The sequence below is a fragment of the Pelophylax lessonae genome (genome assembly GCF_965119305.1).
Source record: "Pelophylax lessonae genome assembly, chromosome: 9".
NCBI classification, from domain to species: Eukaryota; Metazoa; Chordata; class Amphibia; order Anura; family Ranidae; genus Pelophylax; species Pelophylax lessonae.
This window is the reverse complement of record NC_138776.1, coordinates 259,290,612-259,308,496: the sequence shown is the minus strand read 5'-3', so window position 1 is coordinate 259,308,496 and position 17,885 is coordinate 259,290,612. Positions and strand designations below refer to the sequence as shown.

The 17,885-nt window shown below is 44.4% G+C and overlaps 2 protein-coding genes across 2 annotated transcripts in view; one reads left to right on the top strand and one right to left on the bottom strand.

Annotated features, from left to right (window-relative positions):
- The window catches only part of LOC309564412 (uncharacterized protein), a 1,531,146-nt gene that overhangs the window by 991,517 nt on the left and 521,744 nt on the right, over positions 1-17,885 (bottom strand).
- Positions 11,446-14,773, top strand: LOC309563445 (uncharacterized protein; the record flags this gene model as incomplete). The annotated part of the gene is made up of 2 exons (XM_082267838.1): positions 11,446-11,461; positions 13,607-14,773. The coding sequence occupies 2 exons, from the start codon at positions 11,446-11,448 to the stop codon at positions 14,770-14,772; spliced, it is 1,182 nt and encodes a 393-aa protein (XP_082123964.1). The 3' UTR covers position 14,773.

Below are 17,885 nucleotides of genomic sequence, written 5' to 3'. Positions count from 1 at the left end.
TCCCACCATCCCTGTGCTGAGTTCCTGGTCTGTACACCTGCTGTACCCAATATGAGGGGTTCCCACCATCCCTATGCTGATTTTCAGGGTCTGTACACCCGCTGTGCCATTATGAGGAGTTCTCACCATCCCTGTGCTGGGTTCCCGGGTCTGTACACCTGCTGTACCCAATATGAGGGGTTCCCACCATCCCTGCACTGAGTTCCTGGGTTTACATACCTGATGTGCCCAATATAAGGGTATCCCACCATAACTCCACTGGGTTAATAGTAGACATGTGCGATTGGTTTCATTCTGAATCGAGATTTGGGCAAACGATTCGAATGTACCCAAATTCTGAATCACAATAGTAACGAATGTAGACGAAGCCTCCAAAATAATAAAACAACATTTTTATGAATTTCAATTCGAATTCGGAAACTAATATAAAATATAAACATGTTGCAATTTTTAGAAAAAAACAGCAACCTCAGTAGAATAAAAAAAATAAATTTGAATTCAATTTTTCCAGATTCGGTCGAACTGAATTCCATTCAGTCAAATTTGGAAAATTTGAATCGAAAACAAATAAATTAAAACAAATTCCAAGAACTAGTTCAACTAAACAAAATTAGTTAAATTATCAAATTGAAACTAAACACATTTTTTTTTTGTTCTGCACATGTCTAGTTTATGGGTCGGAACACCTGCTTTGTCCATCATGCCGTGCTCCCACCATTCCCAAATGGGGTTCCCCGGGTCCTCATACATGCAGTTTCCGTTATAAGGTTCTCCCTCCATCCCTGCGTACAGTCCCCAGGTCTGCTCACCTTGCTGTGTTCACTATGAGGGGTTCCCACCATCCCTGTTGGATTTTTTTTTAATTTATTATCATATTATGGGGAATGTAAAGGGAAGATCTGGAATGCACCAAACCAGCAGTTAGCCACCAGCGGGGATTAAAGAACGCAGTTCTGATCTAAAATTCTTTCTGCGCAGTAATTGTATTGTACTGGCCTAAAAGGGATGGTCAGTACGTATTCTCTCCTTTTATGTGGCAGGTGTGGGGCCCTTTAAGACATGCAGCAAAGGGTTAATAAGGAGGGAAAAGAGATTTCTGGGAGGACTGATGAAGATTGCACCTCTGCTGCGGGCTGGACTCCGTGGTGCCCCTCTTAAATGGATTAGTTGTCTTGGACTTTCATGTGGCTAATGTAAGCACACGTCGTCTACGTATCTACGTACTTTGACCCTACATGGAGAATTTTCCATTTTCTTTCACTATTATGGAATTTGCAAGTCTAAAGCAATACACTGTCCACTGCAGCCAACGTCCTTGGCATGATACTAACCCTTCTACCATGTACTGACCCTGATAAGAAACCATCCCACCTATATACTGCTTCCGTTACTTCCCTTGTTACCTTAAAAGTACAATTGTAATATTAATGTGATATCTGAGTAAGCATGTTTATTTAAATAAAAAACTCAGATGTGCAGAATAACAGAACAGTTATGGTGGAGGATGCTGGGTGTATCTTTTTGTGTTTGTTCTCCACTGCAGTATCTTTTATTACATTGGAACCACTAATCCAGGGCTCGACAAAACCCAGGTCGCAGCAGTGGTCTGGATTGCTCCCATGTGCCCCCGGGGGTGCGTGGACTAGGGTCAGACTGGCCAATGATTGAGGCTGTGGCTTTGCGGCCTGCTGGTGTGGGATACATGCTTCTTTGTGCAAACTGGTGCCCTCCTCTTGTAGGCGGTGCTGTGATGAGCGCAGCTTGCTCTTACTGCCACCCACCTCCGACATCATCTTCTCAGTTTAACAGCTGGGGTTGAGGTTGAGGGTTTGATCGGTTGCCCTTTCCTTACTGCCGCTGAGTGGATGGGGAGTGCCGCCTGTCAGTGCCAAATCAGTACCGCCTATCTATGCCACCTCATCAGTGCCCATTAGAGCAGCCTATCAGTGCCACCTCATTGGTGCAGCCCATCAGTTCCGCCTCAGTGCCACCTCATCAGTGCCGCCTATTAGTACCACCTCATCATTGCCCATAAGTGCCGCCTCATCAGTGCCCATTAGTGCAGCCTATCAGCGCAGCCCATCAGTGCCTATTAGCGCAGCCTCATCAGTGCCACCTATTAGTACCACCTCATCACTGCCCATTAGTGCAGTCTATCTGCGCATCTCTTCAGTGCCTATAAGTGCAGCCTCATCAGTGCCACCTCATCAGCGCCCATCAGTGCTGCCTCAGTGCCCATCAGTGCAACCTCATTAGTGCCACCTACTAGTACCACCTCATCATTGCTTATAAGTGCAGCCTATCAGTGCCACCTCATCACTGCAGCCCATCAGCGCAGCCTCATCAGTGCTTATTAGTGCAGCCTCAGTGACCATAAGTGCAGCCTCATCACTGCCCATTAGTGCAGTCAATTAGTGCACCTCATCAGTGCAGCCCATCAGTGCCTATCAGTGCAGCCTCATTAGTGCCACCTCATCAGCACCCATTAGTGCTGCCTCAGTGCCCATCAGTGCACCCTCATTAGTGCCGCCTATTAATACCACCTCATCATTGTCCATAAGTGCCGCCTCATCAGTGCCCATTAGTGCAGCCTATCATTGCCCACCAGTGCAGCCTCATCAGTACACATCAGTGAAGGTCTTTTTTTTCTTGGAACCAGGCGTGAGCAATTCTCTTTGCCCAACACCCCGGGCATGCATTACTGGGCAGCTGATTTTAAAAACTGGCTCCGAACTTTTTTAGCTGGCTCTTAGATTGCTCAGCAAATTTGTCATGCCCTGCAATGATCAATATTAGGACAAGAGTTACCTATTTATACAATTTCCGAGATCATTTTGGTGAGTCAGCCCGAAGTCGAACCTTGAATCGTCTGAAACTCAGCTGGCAAGGTGCGCCCCCAATTTGCTTACATTTATCAGATTTCCTTAATCCAGCAAGGAATTTATTGTACAAAGGGTACCTACGGTATTTTATCCCCTTAATCAAACTGTATCGATAGATTACTCCTCTGACATTTTATTTTCTGAACTGGAAGCATGTTATTTGGCTGTATACTTATGAGGGACAGGAGTGTTCGCCTCCACAAGATGTAGAACGCAGTTTTTCCAATTTCATGGATTAGACATTTGAGGCTGTATGTGACACTGTTGGGAGATCATAACTGGTGGGGGGGGGGGGGGGATGACTCCAGGTTATTTATAAAGATCAGCATCAATCTTAAATGTTTTGTATTGAATAGTGGTACTTATACTATCATGACTGTACTGTCTGACTGTATTTGGATGTGACATCTCAATAAAATATTAACTGATTTTTAAAAATAAACTGTATCCATTGGTGGTGATATATTGTGTTTTCACTATCTACTGTCTATTGAATTGTTCTAGGGGGAGTAGAACTGGGGGAATCCATAGCGGAGAAGGATCTGGGTGTTCTGGTAGATCCTAAGCTTATTAATAGTATGCAATGTCAAGCTGCTGTTTCCAAAGCAAGCAAAGTCTTTTCTTGTATTAACAGAGGCATAGACTCCAGAGAGAGAGATATCATTTTGCCCCTGTACAAATCATTAGTAAGACCTCATCTGGAATATGCAGTTCAGTTTTGTGCACCAGTTCTCAAAAAGGATATAAGGGAACTGGTGAAAGTGCAGAGAAGGGCAACCAAACTGATAATAGGCATGGAGGAGCTCAGCTATGAGGAAAGATTAGAGGAACTGAATTTATTCTCTCTTGAGAAGAGGAGATTAAGGGGGGATATGATCTCCATGTATAAATACATAAGGGGGGATGTGATAAACATGTATAAATACATAAGGGGTCCATATGGTGAACTTGGTGTTGAGTTATTCTCTTTAAGGTCATCACGGAGGACAAGGGGGGCACTCTTTACGTCAGGCGGAAAACAGATTTTGTCTCCAAATACGGAAAGGTTTCTTCACCGTAAGAGCTGTGAAAATGTGGAATAGACTCCCTCCAGAGGTGGTTCTGGCCAGCTCACTAGATTGCTTTAAAAAAGGCCTGGATTCTTTCCTAGGTGTACATAATATAAATGGCTACTAATATTTATAGGTAAAGTTGATCCAGGGAATAGCTGGTTGCCTCTCGGGAGATCAGGAAATAATTTTTGTTCCCCTGCTGTAGCAAATTGGATCATGCTTTGCTGGGGTTTTTTCCCCTTCCTCTGGATCAACTGCGGGTATAGGATTGTGTATATGGGATTGCATGGTTGGGCTTTCTTTAGGGATGCACCGAAATGAAAATTCTGGGCCGAAACCGAAAATTCAGCATGCCCTTGGCCGAAAATGAAACTGAAAATGACTGTTTTCCCCCCAAAGGATTTTAAAATAGGTAGAACATCGGCATACGCCAGAAACAGGCAGCGATGTACACCTGTAGCTGCCACCCTGTCGCAGAATATGTACTGTGACGGGTTGGCAAGTGGTTAATTTAATTGCCATTGGTATTTGTATTATGCAGCATGAGGGGGTTAATATATGGACATTGGTCACTGATGCATTAGTGACCGACCAGTTAATTAACCCCTTTGTGCTGCATTAGTGTAACCAGTGTCAGTGTTAATTAACACGGGTTGCACTGATACTGGTTACACTTATGCAGCACAAAGGGGTTAATTAACTGCCACTGGTCGGTCACTAATGCATCAGTGACCAGCAGTGGCAATACATTAACCCCCGCATGCTGCATAATACAAATACCATTGCTAATTAACCTCACCTCAGCTCCCCCCTCCCTCCCCCCAGCACCTCCCCGCCCTCCTCAGCGCCCCCCATGATAATGGCAATCTGCTTACTTGTGGTGGGACTTACATCCTTGGTTCTTCCCGCACGGCGGCACCTCCATGTCACAGGCAGGCGAACTCTCTGCTCCTCCTGTGTCCTTCCTTTCAAAAATCCCACCTCTGGCCGGCGGCCCGCCTCTCAGTGATGTCACTACTACGACTATGTGTATGAACTAACATGGCGGGCGGGCGAGCGGCCGCTAATAGCTATAACTAAGTGAGCCCTTCACCTCCCTGTCAGCGGAGATACCCGCCTGACAGGGAAGTGAAGGGCTCACTTAGTTATAGCGATTAGCGGTCACTCGCCCGCCCGGTTTGTTAGTTCATACACATAGTCATAGTAGCGACAGCAATAAAAGGCGGGCCACCGGCCAGAGGCGGGATTTCTAAAAGCTGCACCCCCCTTCCTCGCGGCGGCCATTCATTTTGGAAACCTTTGACCCATTTTCTCCCGAAATGGGATAGGCCCATTTTTGGCCGAAAATTTTGGTTGCTGAAATTTCGGTGCACCACAAGTTTTCTTTACTGTTTTTTGTTGGTTGAGCCAGATGGACTTGTGTCTTTTTTCAATCTATGTAACTAAGCAAACTCACGCCCTGCACTGATTAATATTAGGACAAGAGTTACCTATTTATACAATTTGCGAGACAATTTTGGCGAGCCAGCCAGAATTCAAACTTTGAATCTTCTGAAATTCAGCTGGCAATGTAAGACCCCTTTTTGGTTACATTTATTGGACCTATTGGACTTCCCTGATCCAGGAAAGAATTTACTGGACAAAGGGTACCTATATTACTCCCTTAATCAAACTGTATTGATTGGTGGTTATATGTTATGTTGTTACTATCTACTGTCCATTGAATTGTTATAGATCTATACAATTTCCGAGACAATATTGGCGAGCCAGCCAGGACAGTTTTTTGGAAAGATGCTGGGTGTATCTTTTTGTGTCGGTTCACTGTAGTAGTTATTAATAAATTGGAACCACTGATCAACATTAGGACAGGAGTTACCTATTTAAACAAATCCTCCCAGAACTGGACGATCACTCTGTAGCCCAAGGACGGCAAGTCGTTAAAACTACAATTGTAATAATAATGTGATCTGTAAACATGATTATAATAAAAAAAAACTCAAACAGGCCTAATAAACACATTTGTTTGGAAGGATGCTGGGTGTATATTTTTGTGTCTGTTCCCTAATGCAGAAGGTATTATTAATTTAAAACCGCTGATCAATATTAGGATAGGAGTCACACTAGAAAATATAAAACACCAGCTTTGCGCATTATCCTTGTGATAGCTTTATTAGAAGGATAAAAACAGATGTATACTCACAAACTGCATGAATTAACAAGCACATCAGAGCCCTGAGGAAGAGGGGACACATCAGCCATTCAGAGGGCCCTCTTGTGGTTAGGAATGGTTTGTTTAGTAAATAATTTTGTTTCTTTACATTCATTATGTTAGAATGAGTCATTTTCGGAATTTGTTTTCGTATATTCTGATTTGTTTCAAATAGTGGTGCACTGAAATGAAAATCCTGGACCGAAACCAAAAATACAGGACGCACTTGGTCGAAAACTGAAACCGAAGCAAACAATTTCTAAAAAATATATATTTTATATATAATTGCATTATATTCTATAATACAATAGATTAGAATAGAATACAACTATATTTAAAATATATATTTTTCAGAGACTGTTTTATAATACAATAGCATATTTTTATAATACAATAAACATTTTCTATTGTATTATAAAATGTAGTTTCGTTTTTTAAATAATATCATGAATTTAAATGAATTTATTTTCAGCCACTATCAGCATCTTTTCGGTTGATAGGCTGCTTTCACACTGAGCAGTTTTTGAAGCGCTTTTGCACCATTGAGGTGTTAAAAATCCTGCTTGGCGAAGAGTGGACAGAGCAAGCTGGTCTTCCATCTCCATGTTCTAAAAATCCATTTATTATATGGCCCCAGATAGGGGACCTATCAGATATTAAACCGATAAGAACAAGATGTTAGCCTGAAGGCCGAGAAGCAATATATACATTTTTGTTTAGGCTATATGAATCCAGTAGACACAAAATACCCTAAGACAGGGATCTCCAAACTACGGCCCTCCAGCTGTTAAAGAAGTACACATCCCATTGGGCATTGTAAAACTCTGCATTCACAGACATGACTTGGCATGATGGGAATTATGATTCCTGAACAACTGGAGGGCCATAATTTGGAGACCCCTGCCCTAGGACCTCTCCCCCAAGCCTTTACTTACATTCAGCTTCCAGATACTATTGTCATTTTTTTTTCTTTAGTTTATTTGTTCATTATTTGTTTTTTTTTCCATTTGTGTGTAATAAATGCAACCAAACTGAAGAACCCACCAAGAACCAGCTGTCAGTATTTAAAAGTTTAGACTGCAGTTTGTATTATCTCCGCAAGGTGGTGATCTGCTTTATTGGCAGTGGAACGCAAAGAAAGGAAGTGATACGAAAGAAAGACAGGAAGTGATGTCATGTATAAATAGGAAGTTCCCGGACAGTAAGGCTCAGAGGAAGTAGAGAGAGATATTTCTTCGACCGCCAAAAGAGGAGGTAATAAGAATTATTTTATTCTATCCAGTAAACCCCCGTCATGTCCTTCCTCTTCCATAGTTATTGTAATTTCCTTTAACTCCAGCAGGTGCTGATACAAATGTATATATAGGATTATAATGTGTACACCAATACATCCTAAATATAGAGCCATTTATCCAACTGTCCATCCAGGGCCTCTGGTTTATAGACTGGATACATTCTAAATATAGAACCATTTATCCAACTGTCCATCCAGAGCCTCTGCTTTATAGACCGGATACATCCTAAATATAGAGCCATTTATCCAACTGTCCATCCAGAGCCTCTGGTTTATAGACCAGATACATCCTAAATATAGAACTATTTATCCAACTGTCCATCTAGTGCCTCTGGTTTATAGACCGGATACATCCTAAATATAGAGCCATTTATCCAACTGTCCACCCAGTGCCTCTGGTTTATAGACCGGATACATCCTAAATATAGAACCATTTATCCAACTGTCCATCCAGTGCCTCTGGTTTATAGACCAGATACATTCTAAATATAGAACCATTTATCCAACTGTCCATCCAGAGCCTCTGGTTTATAGACCAGATCCATCCTAAATATAGAGCCATTTATCCAACTGTCCATCCAGAGCCTCTGGTTTATAGACCAGATACATCCTAAATATAGAGCCATTTATCCAACTGTCCATCCAGAGCCTCTGGTTTATAGACCAGATACATCCGAAATATAGAGCCATTTATCCAACTGTCCATCCAGAGCCTCTGGTTTATAGACCGGATACATCCTAAATATAGAGCCAATTGATCCAACTGTCCATCCAGAGCCTCTGGTTTATAGACCAGATACATCCTAAATATAGAACCATTTATCCAACTGTCCATCCAGAGCCTCTGGTTTATAGACCAGATACATAGGGCATGAGTGAATATTGCATTGATTGCAGAGTTCAGATCAAGTAATACACCAAGGTCAGGGGTAGGTAAAGTAGGTCAGATTTAAGTATTGCACCTAGTGCAGAGGTAATGAGTAAGTAACCTAAAAAGAACAGAAATCGGGAATAAACAAGAGACAGAGTGCAGGGGTCAGAAGTAAGTAACACAGAAAACAGAGGTCAGGAGGAGTATGTAATGCACAGAGTGCAGGAGTCAGCAGTAAGTACACAAAGACTGCAGAGGTCCGAAGCAAGTGTCTCACAGAGAACAGGGTCAGGTCAGGAAACATTCATAGGGTGCATGGGTCAATAGTAATACATGGAGTGTAGAGGTCAGAAATAAGTAAGACACAGAGGTCAGAATAAAGTAATGCACAGAGTGCAGGGGTCAGGAGAGTGTAACACACAGATTATAGACGTCTAAAGAAAGTAATGCATGAAGAACATGGATCAGGAATATGTAACACACACAAGTGCAGGATTACTAGTAACTAACAAATGCAGAGCCGAGGTCAGGAGTAAGTAACTGACTCTATCATTGTGTGTGTCAGGTTCCTATAAGGTGTCAGGATGTCACTGTCTATTTCTCCATGGAGGAGTGGGAGTATTTAGAAGGACACAAGGATCTCTACAAGAACGTCATGATGGAGAATCAGCCGCCCCTCACATCACCGGGTAAGAGGAGACTTTATTGTAAAGGAGAGAGCAGTACGGAGGATCCACCTAGATCCCCCATCATCTGATTAACACATAGAAACAATGTATTCAGTCAGTGTGTGTGTTTCCTACAGATGGATCCAGTAATGGAAACCCACCAGAGAGATGTCCCCGTCCTCCGTATTCCCGGGATTCCACACAGGAAGATCACACCATCCTTCACCATCATCAGGTAGGTGGGACTGGGCATGTAGACCTAAAAATGTATTCCATGCTGTGAGAGGACATTCTTCTATGTTATCTCTTGTTCCATTTTACAAATGTATTCTCTCATCTTTGGGGTTTAGGAAAAAAAACCGAAAGACATCAAAGTTGAGGTTAAAGAGGAAGACAAAGTTGAGGTTAAAGTGGAAGAAGAAGAGACGTTGGTGAGTGGAGATCAGCAGTCTATGGAGAGGGAGGAGATGAATATAAAAAGTAAAGAGGAGGAATCTTTTCTACCTATAGATCTACGTAAGTAATAAACACTAAATGCAGAAACCGTTCATATTGTCATTTTACTTCTACCAGTATGAAATATGGATTTACATTATTACCAGTTGGGAAAAGATTGGCCTTTCTTGTCCACTGAGGAACACAGAAATTCAGAAACAGTCAGATTATACTGCCGCCTACAAGAGGTTGGAACATGAGGAACCATAGAAGTTGTAAGCCGACCCTTTTAATAACCTATTAGAAGCATGAAGCACCTTCCTAATGTCTTGCTCTCCCTTCCTGGCCTGAGTGTCGGTGGTTCCTGGGTGAAGGGCCCTGCACAGCCAGCAAAGACCCCAACTCTCAATGTTCAGCAGCTGGAAGCATCCCAATTGCTAGGCTGTGGCTTAGTGTGGTCTTTTCCTTCTCCTCTGTCCTGATTGGCCCAGCTGCCTGTTCCACGTCCTTTGCTGTGATTGCCCAGCGGCATGCTATTCTGAATGGGGTTCTAAGCTACAGTAACTCTGTTCTACACTAGCATTATGCTCTACTATTCTGACTCTTGGTTCTGATCCTTGCTGGCCTGTCTTTTTATTACTCTCTAATCTGCCGCATTCCCTGACCTCAGCCTATTCCTGGAATATTCTCTTATCTGCTGCATGACCTGACCTCAGGCTATCCCTGAAATACTGTCTAGTCTGCTGCCTACACTTACCTCAGCCTATTCCCAGGAATACTCTATAGTCTGCTTCCTGCCCTGACCTCAGCCTATACTGCAAATTCTCTTTAGTCTACTGCCTGCCCTGACCTCAGCCTATTCCGGGAATACTCTCTAGGCTGCTGCCTGCCCTGACCTCAGCCTATTCCAGAAATTCTCTTTAGTCTGCTGTCTGCCTTGACCTCAGCCTATTCCTGGAATATTCTCTAGGCTGCTGCCTGCCCTGACCTCAGCTATTCCTGGAATATTCTATAGTCTGCTGCTTGCCGTGACCTCAGACGATTTCTGAAATACTGTCTAGTCTGCTGCCTGCCCTGACCTCAGCCTTCTCCTGGAATACTCCATACTCTGCTACCTGCCCTGATCTCACCCTGTTCCCAAGAATACTCTTATAGTCTGCTGCCTGCCCTTACCACAGCCTATTCCGGAAATTCTCTTTAGTCTGCTGCCTGCCCTAACTTCAGCCTATTCCTGGAAAACTCTCTAGGCTGCTATTTCCCTGACCTCAGTCTATTCCTGGAATACTCTCTAGTCTGCTGCGTGCCCTGACTTCAGCCTATTCCAGGAATATTCTATAGTCTGCTGCCTGCCCTGACCTCAGCCTATTCTGAGAATACACTTCAGTCTGCTGTCTGCTCTGACCTCAGCCTATTCCAGGAATACTCTATAGTCTGCTCCCTGCCCTGACAGCCTATTCCTGGGAATACTCTATAATCTGCTGCCTGCCCTGACCTCAGCCTATTCCTGGCATACTCTTTAGTCTGCTTTCTGCCCTAACATCAGCCTATTCCTGGATTACCTTCTAGTCTGTTGCCTACCCTGACCTCTGCCTATTCCAGGAATACTCTATAGTCTGCTACCTGCCCTGACAGCCTATTCCTGGGAATACTCTATAATCTGCTGCCTGCCCTGACCTCAGCCTATTCCTGGCATACTCTTTAGTCTGCTTTTTGCCCTAAAATCAGCCTATTCCTGGAATACTCTCTAGTCTGATGCCCGCCCTGACTTCAGCCTATTCCTGGAATACTCTCTAGTCTGATGCCCACCCTGACCTCAGCCTTTTCCTGGAATACTCTCTAGTCTGATGCCTGCCCTGACCTCAGCTTGTCACTGTTTTACCCTCTAGTCTGCTTTCTGCCCTAACCTCAGTCTGTCCCTGGAATGCTCTTTGGTTTGTTTTATTTCCTAACCTCAGTCCGTCCCTGGAATACGCTTTAGTCTTCTATCTTTCTTGATCTTAGCCTATCCCTAGAATACTCTTTAGTGCTTAAAACATGCTGGAATGCTGCTGTAGGTACCCCTGTTGGGGATAGAGTACATCTGAAGGCCTTTTTGTGGCCTGACCACCTGGAGATAGGTCCTACTTTTGCGGTTAATCCACATCCTCTTGGCAAAGTACCTTCAGATCCTGGGTTTTGTTCTGTATCTAACTGGGTGAATGTTCCTTGCAGTGTGACTAAGACTCCCATCCCTCACTCCATGGTTGAGGATGCTTTGCTACTTCATTGCCACAGTCTCTGACCATCTACTGTAGTATCCATAATGACATCGAGCTAGCAACTCGGTGTGGTCCATTAAACCCGAATCTTTATTGGCTGCATACTAAAGCACACTGGTAGTAACCTAGCTCAGTTCGTTGTGGCCAAACCGCGTTGATACCAGTATGTTTTATTATGTAACAAATAAAGAATTGGATATTATGGACCACTCCAAGTTGGCGGATGTCATTATGGATCTGATGGTTTTGAGTGTGGGAGAACTATAGCCAGGGCACCGGTCATCCGCCACTAGAAGCTGAAATTGCAGTTGAGGTTGGGGTATTGTTTATTTGCTATCTACAGTAATATGTTTATGGTCTTGACCGTTTTCTGTAGCATTACATACAATAAATATTAACCACTTGCCGACCACCGCAAGTATATATACTGCGGCGGTCAGTCCCTTGCAGGCAAAGTGACGTACCGGTACGTCACTAGCCTGTGAGCCAATAGGGGGCGAGCGCGTGCCGCTGGAGGCGCGCTCCCGCCCCCGCTCGTTCACGGACACCTCCGTGCGAGTGACCGGCGGACCCGATGTCCGCCGGTCACTCGCGATCGTCGGTTACAGAGGGAGAAAGGCAGGCGGCTAATGTAAACAAAGCCGCCTGTCATTCTCCCTAGTGTAACAGCAGAGATCATACGGTCCTGCTATGTAGGACCATAGATCTCTGCTGTTACATGAACAGCCACATCCCTGCACAGTTAGAAGCACGCCCCTAGGGACACACTTAACCCCTTTTTCTCCAATAAATTTAACCCCTTCCCTGCCAGTGTCATTTTTACAGTAACAGTGCATATGTATAGCACTGATTACTGTAGTAATGTCACTGGTACCCCCAAAAGTGTCAGAAATGTCAGTCAAGGGACCGATCTGTCCGCCGCAATGTCGCAGTCCCGCAAAAAAAAAAAAACGCAGATCGCCGCCAATACTCATTAAAAAAAAAAAAAAAAAAAAACAACAAAAATCTTTCCCTTAGTTAGTAAACGCAATAACGTTTGCGCAAACCAATCAAAATACGCTTATTGCGATTTTTTTTACCAAACATATGTAGCAGAAATTGGCCAAAGATGTTAAAAAATTTTGATTTTTACATTTTTTTTTTTTGGGGGGGGGGGAATTTCATATAAAAAAAATGTGAAAAATATTGTTATTTTTTCAAAATTGTCGCTCATTTTTTTGTTTATAGCGCATGATCAAAAAATCGCACAGGTGATCAAATACCACCAAAAGAAAGCTCTGTTTGTGGGGAAAAAAAGGACGTCAAATTCGTTTTAGGTACAGTGTCGCCGACCGCGCAATTGTCCGTTAAAGTCACGCAGTGCCGAATCGCAAAATAGGCCCTGGTCAGGAAGGGGGTAAAATATTCCGGGGCTTAAGTGGTTAAGAGTTGCCCTTTGGTGAGTATAGGCCCATACATCAGGCCTCTTCTATCTAGCAAATTGGTGACCACTGCTGTATACCATATGGCAGGAAAATCTCGATTCTTCCATAAGTTGTCATGTTCCCAACAAATGAGGAGGAGATACTGTACACCATATGAAAGGTCCATCTCCATTCCTCAATATAACGTCATGTTCCCAACAAATGAGGAGGAGATACTGTACACTATATGAAAGGTCATCAATATAACGTCATGTTCCCAACAAATGAGGAGGAGATACTGTACACCATATGAAAGGTCCATCTCCATTCCTCAATATAACGTCATGTTCCCAACAAATGAGGAGGAGATACTGTACACCATATGAAAGGTCATCAATATAACGTCATTTCCCCAACAAATGAGGAGGAGATACTGTACACCATATGAAAGGTCCGTAGACCAACATATATGACTCCTGAATGCAAGATGTGGGAAATCCTTATAACATTTATTGTAAAATTGTTTTTCAACAGGTGGACACTATGTCCGGAATCCCTCTAATCCTGAGGAAACTTCTGACGGATCACACACCAGGACTCTAATATCTCACAATACAGATACTTCCATAGGTCCTTCTATTCCTAACGAATCTTCTTTACAAGGCCAAAAAGGAGTTCACAGAGCAGAGCGCTCGTTGTCATGTTCAGTGTGCGGGAAATCTTTTACAAAAAACTCATTACTTCTTATACACGAGAGAGTTCACACGGGCGAGCGTCCCTTTTCATGCTCAGAGTGCGGGAAAGGTTTCAGTACCAAAGCATACCTGGTGTTACACCAACGAATTCACACAGGCGAGCGCCCCTACTCATGTTCCGATTGCGGAAAATGTTTTGCTAGGAATCAACAGCTTGTTATACACCAGAGAATTCACACAGGTGAGCGTCCTTATTCGTGTTCAGAGTGCGGGAAATGTTTTGCTACCAATGGACAACTTCTAATTCACCAGAGAACTCACACGGGTGAGCGTCCTTATTCATGTTCAGAGTGTGGAAAAAGGTTTGTTCTCAAAGGAGACCTCCGTAAACATCAGAGAAGTCACACGGGCGAACGCCCCTTTCCGTGTTCGGAGTGCGGGAAATGTTTCAGTGAAAAAGGAAGCCTTCTTGTACATTACAGAACTCACACTGGCGAGCGTCCATATTTATGTTCAGAGTGCGGAAAATGTTTCAGTATGAAAGAAAGCCTTGTTTCGCACTTTAGAGTTCACACAGGTGAGCGCCCCTATTCGTGTTCAGAGTGCGGGAAATGTTTTGTTTTGAAAGCACACCTTGCTTTACACCAAAAAATTCACTCAGGTGAGCGTCCTTATTCATGTTCAGAGTGCGGGAAATGTTTCACTGACAAAGGATACCTTCGTAAACATCAGAGTATTCACACAGGCGAGCGTCCCTATTCCTGTTCAGAGTGCGGGAAAGGTTTCCTTACCAAAGGAAACCTTGTTTCGCACCAAAGAAATCACACAGGTGAGCGCCCCTATTCATGTTCAGATTGCGGGAAATGTTTCATCACAAAAGGACACCTTGTTACACACCAAAGAATTCACACAGGTGAGCGTCCGTATTCGTGTTCGGAGTGCGGGAAGCATTTTCTACGGAAAGATGACCTTCAGAAACACCAGAGAATCCACACGGGTGAATGACTTTTTCCATGTTAAGGGTGCGGGAAAAGTTTTACTCAGAAATGTGGCCTAAAACACCAGAGAATTTACACAGGTGAGCATCCCTATTCATGTTCAAAGTGCGGGAAATATTTCAGTTACAGATTTGCACACCTGATTTGCTCTTGCTATGTTATACCGAAGAAGACGGCTTTTCATTGGTCCTACCAATAAATGATAAATTTTATTTTCTTCAGTTATATAAGATTTACTGTAGATTCTGGCTTAGGTTTTATTGCTTGCGCATCCCTAATTCTGATTTTCTACAATAAACAAGAACACTCCACACTTTCCAATACTCTGCTCTCAGATTTCTTCTTTTTTTGGAAATTATTATAATTTTTAGTTGAGCGACGATGAATATGATTTATTTCTTTCTGTACACCTGCTGTGCCCATTATGAGGGGTTCCCACCATCCATGTGCTGAGTTCCCAGGTCTGTACACATCCTGTGCCCATTATGAGGGGTTCCAACCACACCTGCTGTGCCCATTATGAGGAGTTCCCACCATCCCTGTGCTGAGTTCCAGAGTCTGTACACCTGCTGTGCCCATTATGAGGGGTTCCCTCCATCCCTGTGCTGAGTTCCTGGGTCTATACACCTGTTGTGCCCATTATGAGGGGTTCCAACCACACCTGCTGTGCCCATTATGAGGAGTTCCCACCATCCCTGTGCTGAGTTCCCGTGTCTGTACACCTGCTGTGCCCATTATGAGGGGTTCCCACCATCCCTGTGCTGAGTTCCCAGGTCTGTACACCAGCTGTGCCCATTATGAGGGGTTCCCACCATCCCTGTGCTGAGTTCCCGGGTCTGTACACCAGCTGTGCCCATTATGAGGAGTTCCCACCATCTCTATGCTGAGTTCCCGGGTCTGTACATCTGCTGTGCCCATTATGAGGGGCTCCCACCATCCCTGTGCTGAGTTCCTGGGTCAGTACACCTGCTGTGCCCATTATGAGGGGTTCCCAGCATCCCTGTGCTGAGTTCCTGGGTCTATACACCTGTTGTGCCCATTATGATGGGTTCCAACCACACCTGCTGTGCCCATTATGAGGAGTTCCCACCATCCCTGTGCTGAGTTCCCGGGTCTGTACACCTGCTGTGCCCATTATGAGGGGTTCCCACCATCCCTGTGCTGAGTTCCCAGGTCTGTACACTCGCTGTGCCCATTATGAGGAGTTCCCACCATCCCTGAGCTGAGTTCCTGGGTCTGTACACCTGCTGTGCCCATTATGAGGGGTTCCCACACTCCCTGTGTTGAGTTCCCAGGTCTGTACACCTGCTGTGCCCATTATGAGGGGCTCCCACCATCCCTATGCTGAGTTCCCGGGTCTGTACACCTGCTGTGCCCATTATGAGGGGCTCCCACCATCCCTATGCTGAGTTCCCGGGTCTGTACATCTGCTTTGCCCATTATGAGGGTCAAGCATGATAAGCTTATGTTGCCCCATGTTTGAAAATCTTTCAGCAGTGGCAAGTAACGGCAGGGGAAGTCAGGTCTCTTCCAAGGAAACTTCTTGAGAAGCGGATCATGAGCTCTGCTTTTTGCGAACCACTGGCCTTAAAGGAATTGCCCAAGCCTGGTTTTGGGGGAGGGTTTGCGATTGATTAATTTGGAGAGAATCCCAATGAAGTTTAGGGATCAGGCTTGGCTATACTTTCCATGGAAAACTATATGTAAAGGGCAACTTGAAGTTTCTTTCTATGATTGATCGGGGCTGCTCGAGATTGGAGTGTGGAGGGGTGGTGGAGTCAATGGATCATTTTCTATTTCAGTACACTTTTAACCGCTTGCCGACCGCCGCAAGTACATATACTGCGGCGGTCAGCCCCGTGCAGGCAAAGTGACGCATGGGTACGTCACTCACCTGCGAGCCAATAGGGGACAAGGTATGAAGCCAGGATCATCCGAAAACATGGCCCTGGCTTTTTCCTGATGGCTAGTTTATCAATAGCCTTGATCACCTCGTCTGCAGTGATTTCATTTGCCGAATTCATCAAACTAACATTACTTTCCAGACCTGGTGAAGAGTCCAAAAAATGTAACATCCCTGCCCGATCAAGGTTCCTTCCTCCCAGGAGAACAGCATAGTATGACCTGACGACCTCCAGGATCCCTGACCTAGACTTCGTCAGAAAGCCAGTACTGTCCTTCAGGCCATTGACCATCTTAACTGCTACGCTCTGTTTACAGTTCTGTTAAGGGTCAGATGAATGGTATTTCCCATAGTCCCTGTCCTGAACCAAAGAGGCTTGCCGGTCATATTAATGTCTCCTCAGGAGGAGGTGCCCCTCAGAGATCGCCCCAGATTGCTCCTGCATTCGAAACAAGGCTGTCAAGTTTCCTCCGGAAATGCTGGTAGGTGATATACTTATCTTGCTGTCTCTTTCTCCCTGTGGCCTTGAAAAGCCGAACAGTCCGCTGTTTTATAAGCTCCCACCATTCTGACTTACTGTTGCAAAATTCTAGGATAGTTACCTGTGCCTGAAAAAAATCCTTAAAGGATTATCTTACTTCCTCGTCATCCAGGAGGGCCAAATTCAATCTCCAGATACCCCTCCCCTAGGTGGCATGCCTGAGGCATTCAGAGTCACAGATAGAATACAGTGATCGAAAAACTCCACCGCACAACACACAGGTGCCGAAAAAGTAGAGTCCTCCTTTAAAAAAAACTATCTATCCTACACTGACTATTACCTTGCTGAAAAGTTAACCCTGTGCTGTCTGGGTAGCGCTTAATTTGCACATCTACCAGACCTACCTCCCTAACTGGTGCATTTAGGAAAAGTCTGTCATAGCTCAGCTCATCTCTGAAACCTCTCCTGTCTTTAGACCTAGTAATGGTGTTGAAGTCACCTCCAAAGATAACCTGCTGAGCCGTAAAAAGAAAAGGCTTAATCTTCGTAAAGAGGCATTTCCTGTCCCATTTCGTCTGGGGACCATAGATGTTAATCAGGCGCAGGTCCTGCCCCCTCACAGAGACATCCAAAATCATGCATCTCCCAATCTCTACCGCAATTACCCTTCGGCACGATACCATACCGGAAAAAAGGACCGCAACCCCGCTGTAAGGCTCGGCCGCAAGAGACCAAA